This window comes from Pleurodeles waltl, chromosome 5 (genome assembly GCF_031143425.1).
Source record: "Pleurodeles waltl isolate 20211129_DDA chromosome 5, aPleWal1.hap1.20221129, whole genome shotgun sequence".
In the NCBI taxonomy this organism is placed as follows: Eukaryota; Metazoa; Chordata; class Amphibia; order Caudata; family Salamandridae; genus Pleurodeles; species Pleurodeles waltl.
Genome location: NC_090444.1, coordinates 857,916,469 through 857,929,179, shown reverse-complemented (window position 1 = coordinate 857,929,179; position 12,711 = coordinate 857,916,469). Strand labels below are relative to the sequence as shown.

The 12,711-nt window shown below is 46.0% G+C and overlaps 1 protein-coding gene across 1 annotated transcript in view; it reads left to right on the top strand.

Moving 5' to 3' along the window:
- LYST (lysosomal trafficking regulator) overlaps window positions 1-12,711 on the top strand; it is a 2,674,875-nt gene that overhangs the window by 1,239,473 nt on the left and 1,422,691 nt on the right. Inside the window, 1 exon segment of the mRNA XM_069234946.1 lies at window positions 3,968-4,096. Within this exon segment, the coding sequence (XP_069091047.1) occupies window positions 3,968-4,096 (129 nt within the window).

Here is a 12,711-nt window from a genome sequence, read left to right as displayed (position 1 = left end):
TCTGAGGACCCACACAAAAGAGAGACCCCAAATAGCCCTGAGAGGGTATTGGTTTCCTAGTCAGGAGACCACCTATCAGGAGGGGGCTCTGACATCACCTGCCTGACCTGGCCACTCAAATGCTCCCAGAGGTCCCTGGGAACCTTGGATTCAAGATGACAGAATCCAGGGACCCTGTAGAGGAGCTCTGGGCTCCACCCCTGGGATGGTGATGGATAGGGGAGTGGTCCCTCTCCTTTTCATTGTCTAGTTTCGCGCTAGAGCAGAGACCGGTGGTCCCTGGACTGGTGTAGACTTGTTTATGCACAAAGGGCACCAAATGTGCACTTCAAAGCATACCAGTGAGTTGAGGAGGCTACCCGTCGTAAGCCATGTAACACCTATTTCCAACAGGAGAGGGTGTGACATCTCCTCTCCCAAAGGAAATCTTTTATTCTGCCTATCTGGGCTTGAGCTGTTCAAGCAGCCGGAAGGCAGAAACCTGTCTAAGGGGTGGCAGCAGCTTTGGCTGGCCGGTGATCCCCAGAAGGCTGGTAGGAGCAATGCTGAGGGTGAGGGGGTCCTCTAAGGAGCCCCCAGAGTGCCTGGAATCATACTTCTGATACTGGCAACAGTATTGGGGTATGATTCGGACATGTTTAATACCAAACATGCCTAGGTTCGAAGTTACCATTGTGTAGCTGGACATAGGTAGTGACCTATGTCCAGTACACACATAAAATGACGTCCCCGTACTCACGAAAGTCCAGGAAAATGGAGCTGCAGTTTGTGGGGGCACCTCTGCTAATGGTTCTTGCACCCTGCCCTCTGGGCTAGAAGGGCCTGCCATAAGGGTGATTTACAGTGACCTGTAGTAAAAAGGGTGCATGCACCCTTTCACGCAGGCTGCAATGGCAAACCTGCAGATACACTTTGAATGGGCCCCCTATGGGTGGCATAATACATGCTGCAGCCCAGAGGGATCCCCTGGTACCCCAATGCCCTGGGTACCTAGGCACCATATACTAGAGACTTGCATGGGTGCACCAGTATGCCAAAAGTGGGGTGTAAGTGGTTCAGGTAACGAAGTTTGAAGGGAGAGAGCATTATCACTGGAGTCCTGGTTAGCAGGATCCTAGTGAACACAGTCAAACACACTGAGAACAAGCAGAAAATGGGGATAACCGTGCCAAGAAAGAGGGTACTTTCCTACAGTCCCACACAGGCAGTTCTTTTTAGTTTTCCCTACAGACAGGTAATCTCTGTCCTCAGTAGTCTCCCACTATATTTATTTGTATTGCTTGGCGCAGCTGGCTGGGAAACTTCTGCTGGAGAATGTGAGTGATTCTCTGAGTTTCTGGTATGAGGAGCTTTGCCTGGGCCCTGAGAATTGCCCCACCCCCAGTAATTTTCATAGGATTATGTTTTTTAATGTGTGGATGCTATATTATATCCCAGAAAGGCTCACTAGAATGTCCCATACAGCCGTAAGAAGGTGTGGGAGAAGTGAGGCATATGTTTATGCCCTGTAAAGCCATCTGCAAATTTTTTAATACATCTCATTCAAGAGGAACAGGAAGCCCAATTTATCTATATTTCTATCCCGGTGGCTTGGTCTATTATCACTAGTCACTGGAAGTTCCTATTGACACCTACATTCGAGGAATGGTTAAAGAAAATGAGGAAAATTAGTATGAGAATAGTGTTATTTCGCTTACTTGAATAAGTTACATTGTTATAAAAGAATTTGGGGGTTATTCTCTGGGGAAGACATGCAAGACGAGGTGATTAAAAACTGATATTTTCTATATTTTAGATATGTATTTCATTTCCACTTTACCCGGCGGTCCGCTGCTGGATTGCTAGATGCATCAACTTGCATTGTCACTTTTTTCATGCTATTGAAAACGTAAAAAGAGTTTGTTATATTAGTGCACAGTTGCTTTATACTTTTAGGCTACTGGGCGTTGCTGCTTTTTAGTGCAATGTCAATTATTAATCGAGGGCCTTTTGATTGCATTATGTTTTGTATTATGTTCTGCACTTCCACTTTACTTGCACAGTCACTTTATATTTTTGGGCAGTTGGAGGACGTTGGTTTTCATGTCATTGTTTGTTTTTAATTGAGGGCCCCTGCATTGCTTAAAAATGTATCATGTTTTGTACTGCCACTTTATTCTGGTCATATGCTCCGAAACAGGCTACGAGTCCCACCAGCACGTTACTTTATTAATTGTTGGTAAGATGCTGAAAATGTTATTGCACTTGCATTTTATTGGTCAGTTTACCTCATTTATTGTTTGTCATATTGTGTATTTATAAATTGAGTCGGAAAAATGGATAATATGTGCTTACGACAAGTCAGGGAATTAGGACTAAGAACGTTAATCATGTGTTTCGCACTGCTATCGGCTAGTTTGTCGTCAGTGAGTTTTAAGCAGGCTAATATCTGTCTGGCTATACTTTTAGTATTTTTTTTGCACTGTCACTTTTATTGCCCCAAATCTTAGAAGTGGATCATTTTTGGAAATAAGTTCCTCGTGAATGGGTTTGCACATTGATCATTTTAAACTGACAATTTTGGATTAAGTTGAGGTGTGGCTTTGGTGCGAAGAACTTGGTATTCACAGCATGGAATTGTGAGCGTGGCTAATCCCGAGATAATTGTTTGTACTGTATTCCAAGAAATAAATACAAAAAAAGTTGGACAGCCACACTTTCAATTTGCCGTACTTCTCTAAAACCTCACCTCCACCCCTAACGCCTGTACCACTCATAACGGATGGATCTTTCATTTAAGCCTCTGCAACCTACACTGCATTGGGACTGAGCGGCAACAGCTGCCTGGTTTTGAGCTGGTGGATGCCATATTTTATGTCAGATGCCTTTCCACAAACTCTTTCTGTGCAAAGCACTGAGAGAAATTCATAACCTTGTTTAGTGCGGAAATACTGACCCCTTTATAGGATAAACTTATGCCATTCAGTTTTTTTGTTCGCTTCTTAGCCTGGCAAGAAGGGCACTGTAAAAGGTTATTTGTTGGTCCTGTCGGCTTTTGTGAATTTGCTGGACTAGCCACCATTGTTTACATCATCAAATGTGAATGTGCTTTATTAAAGTTGTGACACACAGATATCCTCCCAACAGGTTTGTAATGCCCTAGAGGTACGTTAACTTAGTCTTGACATATTTTTATGTGTACACCCTTCGAGGTTATACATGGTTGATCGCTGCGTCTTTTGACCCTGAAAAGCGTCATCCTCATTGTGATTATCAGCTCATCGCATGCGTGAACTGCAGGTGCTTTCAGTCAGTCACCCTAGACCACCTTCTTTCCGGACATTTATATGCTCTCTGTCAGAAGACTTGCGGAAGCAAGGCAGTCCAAGGGTCAAGTTCGGAGCTTAAAGTAAAGCTATGTGCAGTAGTGCTGCTGGTGACTAGGGACGAACCCTGTTGTCTCTACATGGAAGTTAATCAGCAGTACAGAGGACAGTGTGTAAAGCTGTACAAGAGCTACTTTGCTTGTTGATGCAGACCCTGACAGGAAGCATCCAGTAAGTGGGAAAAATCTTTCACTCATAGTGAGGCAGCCAGTGGCTGAAGTGGGCTGCCCTAATTCTCTATGCTGAACTAAGTAGTTAGAAGAAAAATGTGAATGACCGCTGAACAGATCAAAAGCGTTTATATGTCTGGTTTATATATTTTTTTAACCAATAGTTTGGCGAGGCAGCTAAACCTCCTTAAGGCCAAACACCCATCCGATTTTTCTTTTTATAAATATCCAGCTAAAGCTATTTTACAGGCCAGACCAAGAAATTAAGATACATGACTCAGTTTTGTGTTTTCGAGGCAACCACCCTTTTTTCATCGTTCTACAGGTACTCATATTTTAAAATATTACGTATCTACCAGACATTTTATTGACAGTTAAATTCCTTGTAGATCTACTCAGAATAACTCTAAATTGATTCTCTCTGAAATACAGGTGGTACGTTTTGTGAGGAAAAGATTCAGACAATTATGTCCGAGAGGTGGAAAAAAGTCATACTGTTTGGAACTAGCTCTGAATCTGCAGTCCCATCTCCAGCTGACTTAAGCTCTGTGCTACCTGAAGGTAATTACAAAGCGTTATGTTCTCATTGAACTGTGAATTCATGTTTTTAGTGTTGTTTATTTGTATCAATTGAATGGGTAGCTTAAGCCTATATTGCCCTTTTTATTGCCACTTCAGACATGCATTATTTTTCCTCTACTTCTAATATCAAAATAGTACTGTTTACAATATTTGTTTGTCAAAATAGAGAACATGTTTAAGCGTTGGTATCCAGAATAAATAATTTCAGTTGTAAACTGGTCTCTCAGATCAGGAAAACAGTGCTTACTTGTGTTCACCCATTATACATTTGCAATATGATGTAGGTCCCCAGCTCTAGTATACCCTGCATCAGACATCTGCCGTTTTTCAAAATGTGAATAGTTCCCCAGAAAACCCTGAAAACTCCTGTCTTGCTAAATCCCATGCTGACACTACTTTCAGGACTCCTAATAGCAGAGGCCCTTTGTCCAAAGTACCGTTTATAAATAAATATAGATTAATTTTAGCTTGAGTGAAATAGAATTAAAATACCTTGCGATAACCTTGCTTATGATATCTCCTATTCAGATTTGTAATACATGCAGAAATAAATATTGCATGTCATCTTTACTTTTCTGTCGTAGCTATTAGAAAACGTGACGTTCAAGGTGTCATTACAGCAAGCAAAAAACGATTTCTTTTGATTAACTCTAAGTGGCCCAACACAATATCTTCAATTTGCTCATAGTGCAGGTTTCAATATTTGTGTTGCAAACATTATAAGACATTTAGAACATAGAGAAAAGAGATGCACCAATGGGGTTCAGATAGTCGTAGAGGATGCTGGAAACTTCTGCAATTGCTTTGTTGCTATAAACAGTTGTTTTTCCTCTGTCTAAAGCTAATGTAATCATATTTGGGTGGTTTTGCTGATTTGAGTTTCAGCAACAAGTGAGAATGCTTTGGGTGTTATGGGGGCAGTAGTAAAAACAATAATTTGCAAAGTCAATAGGTATCGCCTATGCAAATAGTTATTGGCTTTGCCAGTGTGTTTCAGCCTTGTTACGCACCAGTGTGGCTGGTGTTCAACTTAGTGGACTGGTGTAGAGTGCACTGGATTACAGTGTTGCAGAGTATAGTGGCATAGAGTGCAGTGGCATTGAATTCAGCTGCAAAGAATGTGCCTTATTTGTGTTCCCAATTCTGAAATACTTAAACAGTTCATTTAAATGTTGTGTACAAGAGAAAAAAAATTCTAATGTTGTTGTGTGCAAAAAAAAAAAATCTTTCCTGTCCCTACTATCCACCAAATCGTCTCACTTTGAAGACCGAGATGAAAAGCAACCAAGCGGCATCGGAAGACAGTACCTGACATTTGACCTCGGCCTTTGAATGGACAGCAAATGTGACTACGGGCCCATATTGTACTTGTTGCAAGTTCCACTCCCTGTCTTTTGGGTTCTGGGCGCTATGGCTCGGTGGCAAGGTCTTCTGCCTCTAGGCTCCTCTGGACAGGGGTTCCCTTGCCGCCACTGCTGTCAGGGGCTGCAGGACTTGGTGTTCGCTGTTGCTCACGTTATTTCCTGGTCCATTTCTCTCTGGCTCACTGCTTGTGCTTCTCCCTTTCAGGGCACGGGCTCCCCATCTCCTACAGGAGCTGTAGCTCAGGGGTCACGTCTTGTGCCTTTGGTGTCATGAACACCTACACATCAAGGGTTCATATCCCTCCTATGGCTCAGTGCCATTGAGTTACCTTTACGAGGGGTTCGGATCGCTGGCATTTTGAACTTCTACTGTAGTACTTTACTGATACTGTACTCTTCTCTATGGGTTTTTTCCTCTATCCCCATCCTCCGCTAAGCCCTCCGTGTGCTATTGTTCACAGGTTCTTACTTTCTTTTCCACAAGATGTTGTGGTTCTTTTCTAATACTCCCTCTTCTGGAGGCAGTGCAGGTCCTCTTTTTTGCCTTCACGGTGGTATCCTTCAGTCTTGGATTTAATAACTGGCAACGCTTTCTCTTTCACCCCCCACACTTCACTGGGTGGGGTATGATGTTCCTTCCACTACTGTTTTCCGCTGGGCTTCCGATTTGCTTGGTACCCTTTTGCTCCCTAGCCTTCATTGTTCGTTGTGATGGCCTGGGAGGTGTCATACCTTTTGGGTCCAATGTTGGTATTCCTTCAATTGGTTGGTATTTCGTAGGTCTCATGAGTTGGTCCCCTTCTGAGCATGCTTCTAGGGGTTCTTCCCTAGTGGGTTTGACTATTTGGTCATTCTTACTTGCCCTCCTAACTGATTTCTCCACCACCCTCTATCCTTCTGCTTCCCGGATGGATCTGTGTTTTTTTCTTACTGCTGTGTTCTTGACACCGTGCATGCTTCCTGTCTTTTTTTCCTTGGCCTAAGCCGTGGTGGTCTTCCAAAGTCTTTTCCTGTCCTTGGGGACCTATTCCTGGACCCTCACTCCTTTTGACCTTTGTCCCTTCACGGGTCTCAAATGCCATATTTACCCCCTTCATATTCTTTGCGGGGTGCCATAATTGTTGTCTTTGTGCATTTAAGGAGCTCTAGCTTGGTGGCTAGGTCTACTGTTTTGGCATAGTAGGCTATCCCTCTCCAGGGGTCCGCATCTCGCCACCGCTCCTACACTTTCGTGTGCTCCTTCCGCTGTACTCTGTACCTCATACTGCACAGTTCTTTGCCTTACTTGATTTCCCTGTCAGCTGATCTTCTGGCCTACATTTTTGCTCTGAGTTCATACCAGAACGTCTGCTCCTTTTACCTTGTCATTCTGGTTCTCCTTCAGCGCTCTCTCTCTCTCTCTCTCTCTCTCTCTCTCTCTCTCTCTCTTTCTCTCTCTCTCTCTCTCTTTCTCTCTCTCTCTTTCCTCTTCTGTCATTATCCTGCCTGGACTATGTCTATACACTTTGCACTTGCGCAAGGCCTTCCTGGTCTTTCCCAATTTCTTGTCCCTTTTGGACCTAATGGTGTTTCTCTACGCTGTCTGGGCCCACCATCCGGTCTTCATTCACTTCTCTGACTGGAGTTCTTCTCCTGCTTGTGAGTTTGTTGTATGCCACAGTTATGCTAGTCTTTCTACTTTGACTCTTACACGTTTACATCACATGTGTGTGTGTCATTCTGGTGCACCTTGCAGGGTTTCCTTTCCTCATCCTGCTGGTTTGTTCCCAGTAGACCTCCCCATCGGGAGTGGTTACTGCCTAGCATCCGGTGTAGGTTTTTCCTACCCAGCCCTACCTTAGCTTTTCCACAGCGGTGTTATAGTTCATTTGTCTAGTATAAGTAATTTCAATTTTTCTCTCGCCACTCTGTCTCGAGCCTGGTTCTTCCTCTGTGTTTCCAGGTTGTTCTTGCGAGAATGGTGTGGTCCGTTCGCGTCCCTCCGCAATTGGTTGGGATTGCTTGGGATTGCTTGGGTATCTTATTCTAAGACAAGGAATCTGCGGCTAGTTGTCTCTGTGAAATGAATAAGTTACTTATCTTCCGTAACGTCTTACCTGATAGAGAGACAGACTACCCACAGATTCCTTATCGACCCACCCTTCCTCCCCACTTGCGAACTGTGTACTCTTTAGTCTCGCTTACTGTGATTTTGGGTGTTTTGTTGTTCTGCTATGTCTCATGACATCTTTTTCTCTTCTGGTTGGCATATATACTATTGCACTGTTTTTTTCTATTCCATTGCCAGTTTCTCTGTGGCTCCTCGTTGGTTTGAGGCTTCAAGTCACTGAAGAAACTGATGTCAGTACGTCGGAGGAGGGAATATATGGGCTCCGCTGACATCATGTCCGGGGACGACGTAGCTTTGGAGTCGCTCGACGCCCTTTACCGACACGCAGAGGTACTGCTGAAGAAAAGTTTCCAGATCCAGTCTGATACCTGGGGGAGAATTCTAAGATAAGGAATCTGCGGCTAGTCTGTGTCACTACCAGATAAGGTAAGTAACTTGTTCATCTGGTAGAGACATGTTCTAGTTGGAGATTCCTTGCCGACCCACGCATCCTCCCCACTAGCTTTCTGATCTCTAGGGACAGGAATTCCCCTTTCAGGCACTTAGCTCTGGCACACCAATTTCAGTGTTCTTCTTGCCTCTGCGCTGCTGGTGTGGAAAGTCGTGAAAAGAAACTGACTTCAGCGTGCCTGGGTGGCACCTTCGTACGATGACTACGTCATCACGGCAACCAAGATGCTAACAATGGACATAGGGTCGACCAATGCCACCTAATGGCGCACAAGGGTACTGCTTGAAGAAAAATCTCCGGGCCCAGTCTGACACCTGGGGCAATTTCTAACGTAAGGAATCTGCAACTACAACATGTCTCTACAAGGTAAATCTTTACCAAAGGTAAGTAACTTGTTCCTGTGATGGATGACCCCACAATGAGCCACTTGGGCCACGGTAAGCCACTTAAACGACTCACAAGGTCTCAAGACCCCCTGGACATACTTCCACTCCTATTTTGGGAGCATGGGTCACTATGCATGGCTTACTTTGCATGGCGTCAGCTCACTCTGTTGCTAGGTAGTGGGTAACAGGTATACAGCTGTATCAATCTAGGGCAGTCAACACATTGATGTCATCCTTATTCATTGAGGGCAGGACAGCGCTTTGCTTTCTTAAAGATTAGATATTAGGGTTGGGGCGACCAAGATTACTGTGTGCACTGATTCCTCTGGAATCAATGTCTCCTCATATAACACTACAGCAAACAATGTTAATGTCTGGTCTACATCATGTACACAGTAAATCGCAAAAAAACACAAATATGCAAAATTTCTCTTTCTTACTATATGCTGCTGACAGTACACTTTTAGCAAAAAACAGGCGCTTAGACCCATTCTGAGCCTATATACTGACATAGGATGTGCTCATGTTAAAGCCCCAGTGTAGGAAGTTGGCTCTGTATATACTATCTCAAAGTGAGAGACAGTGTACACAGAGTCCATGGCTTCCCCTTAGAGGTTGATAGTGGCAATAATAGCAAATACTAATGCTCTATTTTGTGGTAGTGTGGACGAGCACTAGGCTTATCAGAGGGTAGTGGTAAGCATTTGTTGTACACACACAAGCAATAAATGAGGAAAACACACTCAAAGACGTAACTCCAAGCCAATAGGTTTTTATGTAGAAAAATATTATTTTCTTTATTTTAGAACCACAAGATTTAGAATTCACTAAGTACATACATTGTATGGTACTTGGCATAGGTAAATATGGAGCTTTGAATTAAAACAGTAATGTACACAGTTTTGGCAAAAATGGCAATAAGCTATTTTAAAAGTGGACACTGCAAAAATCAACAGTTCCTGGGGGAGGTAAGTATTGGTTAGTTTTTCAGGTAAGTAAAGCACTTACAAGTTCAGTCTCCAGGGCATAGGCAGCCTACCGTTGGGGGTTCAAGTCAACCCCAAACACCCAGCACCAGCAACACAGGGCCGGTCAGGTGCAGAGGTCAAACTAGGGCCCAAATAACATAGGCGCCTATGGAGACTAGGGGTGCTCCGGTTCCAGTCTGCTAGCAGGTAAGTACCTGCGTCCTCGGGGAGCAGACCAAGGGGGTTTTGTAGAGCACTGGGGAGGGGTCACAAACAGGCACACAAAATACATCCTCTGCGGCACAGGGGCGGCCGTGTGCAGTGTGTGAAGTAGGTGTCGGGTTTTAGGTTGAAATCAATGGAGAGACCGGGGGGTCACTCGGCGATGCAGGCAGGGCACAGGGGGGCTTCTCAGGCCAGCCACTGACTGGGCAAGGTCGAGGGCTGCCTGCTGGTCACTCCTGCACCTGTAGTTGGTTTCTCTCGGGCCTGGGGACTGCGGGTGCAGTGCTTCTTCCAGGCGTTGGGTTCTTTGTTACCGGGCAGTCGCTGTCAGGGGGAACCTCTGGATTCTCTCTGTAGGTGTCGCTTTGGGGGTGCAGGGAGTTCGTCTCAGGGTTTCCATGTCGTGGGAGTCACCTGGGGGTCCTCTCTGCAGTGTTGGTTCTTCTGGACATGAGCCGGGGCGTTGGGTGCAGAGTGTAGAGGACTCACGCTTCCGGAGTGAGGCTGGAGTCCCTTTAAAGATGGTTTCTTTGTTTCTGGTTCGGACAAAGCCGCTGTCCACAGGAGTTTCTTGGTCCTTTGGTTGGAGGGCAGTCCTTTGAGTCCTCAGAGGTCGCTGGTCCCACTGGATGCGTCGCTGTGCAGGTTCTTTGAGTCTGGAGAAAGGCCGGTAGGGCTGGGGCCAAGTCAGTTGTCGTCTCCATCGTCGCTGCTGGGCTTTCAGGTCAGCAGTCCTCCTTCTTGTAGTACGTCGTAACAAATCTGGTTTCCTGGGTTCAGGGTCACCGCTAAATACTCAATTTAGAGGTGGGTTTAGGTCTGGGGGGCAGTAGCCAATGGCTACTGCCCTTGAGGGTGGCTACACCCTTTTTCTGCCTCCTCCCTGTGGGGAGGGGGGCACATCCCTAATCCTATTGGGGGAAATCCTCCAAAACAAGATGAAGGATTCCCTAAGGCAGGAGTCACCCCAGCTCAGGACACCTTAGGGGCTGTCCTGATTGGAGGGTGACTCCTCCTTCTTTTTCTCATTATCTCCTCCGGACTTGCCACCAAAAGTGGGGACTGTGTCCGGGTCGGCGGGCATCTTCACTAGCTGAGTGCCCTGGGGCACTGTAACACCAGGGTTGAGCCTTTGAGACTCACCGCCAGGTGTTACAGTTCTTGCAGGGGGAGGTGTGAAGCACCTCCACCCACTACAGACTTTGTTCCTGGCCACAGAGTGACAAAGGCACTTACCCCATGTGGCCAGAAACCTGTCTGGATGTGGCAGGCTGGCAGAAACTGGTCAGCCTTGCACTAGCAGTTGGGCTACGATACAGGGGACATCTCTAAGATGCCCTCTGTGTGCATTTCTCAATAAATCCCACACTGGCATCATTGTGCTGAAAAGTTTGATACCAAACTTCCCAGTATACAGTGTACCCATTATGGAACTGTAGAGTTCGTGTTTGACAAACTCCCAGATCAGGTACTCTTTATGGATACCCCGCACTTACAATGTCTAAGAATTGGCTTAGACAGTGTAAGGGCATAGTGCTCATGCAACTATGCCTTCACCCTTGGTATAGTGCACCCTGCCTTAGGGCTGTAAGGCCTGCTAGAGGGGGTGATTTACCTATGCCAAGGGCAGTGGGTTGTGTGCATGGCACTCTGAGGAGAGTGCCATGTCAGCTTAGTCTTTTTCTCCCCACCTGCACACACAAGCTGTGAGGCAGTGTGCATGTGCTGAGTGAGGGGTCCCCAGGGTGGCATAATACATGCTGCAGCCTTAGAGACCTTCCCTGGCCGCAGGGCCCTTGGTACCAGGGGTACCATTTACAAGGGACTATCTGTGTGCCAGGGCGGTGCCAATTGTGGAGACAAAGGTACAGTTAAGGTAACGAACACTGGTGCTGGGGCCTAGTTAGCAGGGTCCCAGCACACTTTCAATCATAACTGGCATCAACAAAAGGCAAAAGGTTAGGGGGTAACCATGCCAAGGAAGGCATTTCCTTACATATTGTATTTGTGGGGACATCCCTGTGCCACATATATAGTCTCCTCCAATTTGACGCACCAGTCCATGCCCTAGTTCCAGGCCTCCAGAGAAGGGGCACTGAAACAAATCCAGTTGCAGGTTGATGTCACGCTTGGCCAAGAGCATGGCAATTTCCACTAAAATTCTGTCGCCCATGGGCCCTCCCATTTTGACGAGTATGCCAAGCAGACAATTCTAGGGTCAGCTTTCACCTGGACACTCACCACGGCAGACAGCTCATCAAAAACAGTGGTCCAATAACCTTGAATAACTGGGCCTTGCCAAACAGCATGAAAGAAGTCCCCCCTCAGGTCCTCACAGCCGCGGCAAGCTGGAGAGGGGGCAAGACCTGCCCTGTATATACTGGCGAGATTCATATTGGCTTGATGAAGATATTTAAATTGGTTTAAACAGAGTCAAGCAGAAATTGTTGGAAGTACAATGGGCCATGCAGGCTTCCCTCCAGCCTGCCTCATCCAGCTCCCCCAACTGACTCTCCCATCTCCATTTCAACAGGAGTAATGATGCAGGTCAGTGAATCACTAAGGATTTGTAGATTTTAACCCCCCGCCCCCCACGCTCTCCTTTGCCTAGGGGACTAATGAGAAGTGTGGTTTCTAGGGGGCTGTATTCAGGGTGATCTTGCAGTGTATCGTGATGTGCATAATGCATGGTGTAGTAAGTAGCGGAAGAACTGGGAGGCAGACATTGAGAATTTGGACTGAAGCTCCTGGAAAGCCTTCATATGACTACTGCTCCATACATCTCTAAGTCTTGATATTCCTTTGTAATCACAGCTCCTGAATTAGTCAAGACGCCATCTGCTCCAGCCTCCAAACACCACCTGTGTCGCCTCTGGAAGATCAGAGGGAATGGGGGTGCCGTACAACACAATAAGGACATTTTCTGTATACCAAGATACAAAAGCTCACCCAGTGCACCAGGATCTGGGAGTGCCAAGCCTCGTCTCTGCAGCATCCCCAGAGGTGGACCAGAAGAGGTTTGCCCCAGTTAACTGTGAGCCTGAGGCATCTCTGAAGATGTCTAGTATCCGAAGAAGTCTAGGCCCTCTT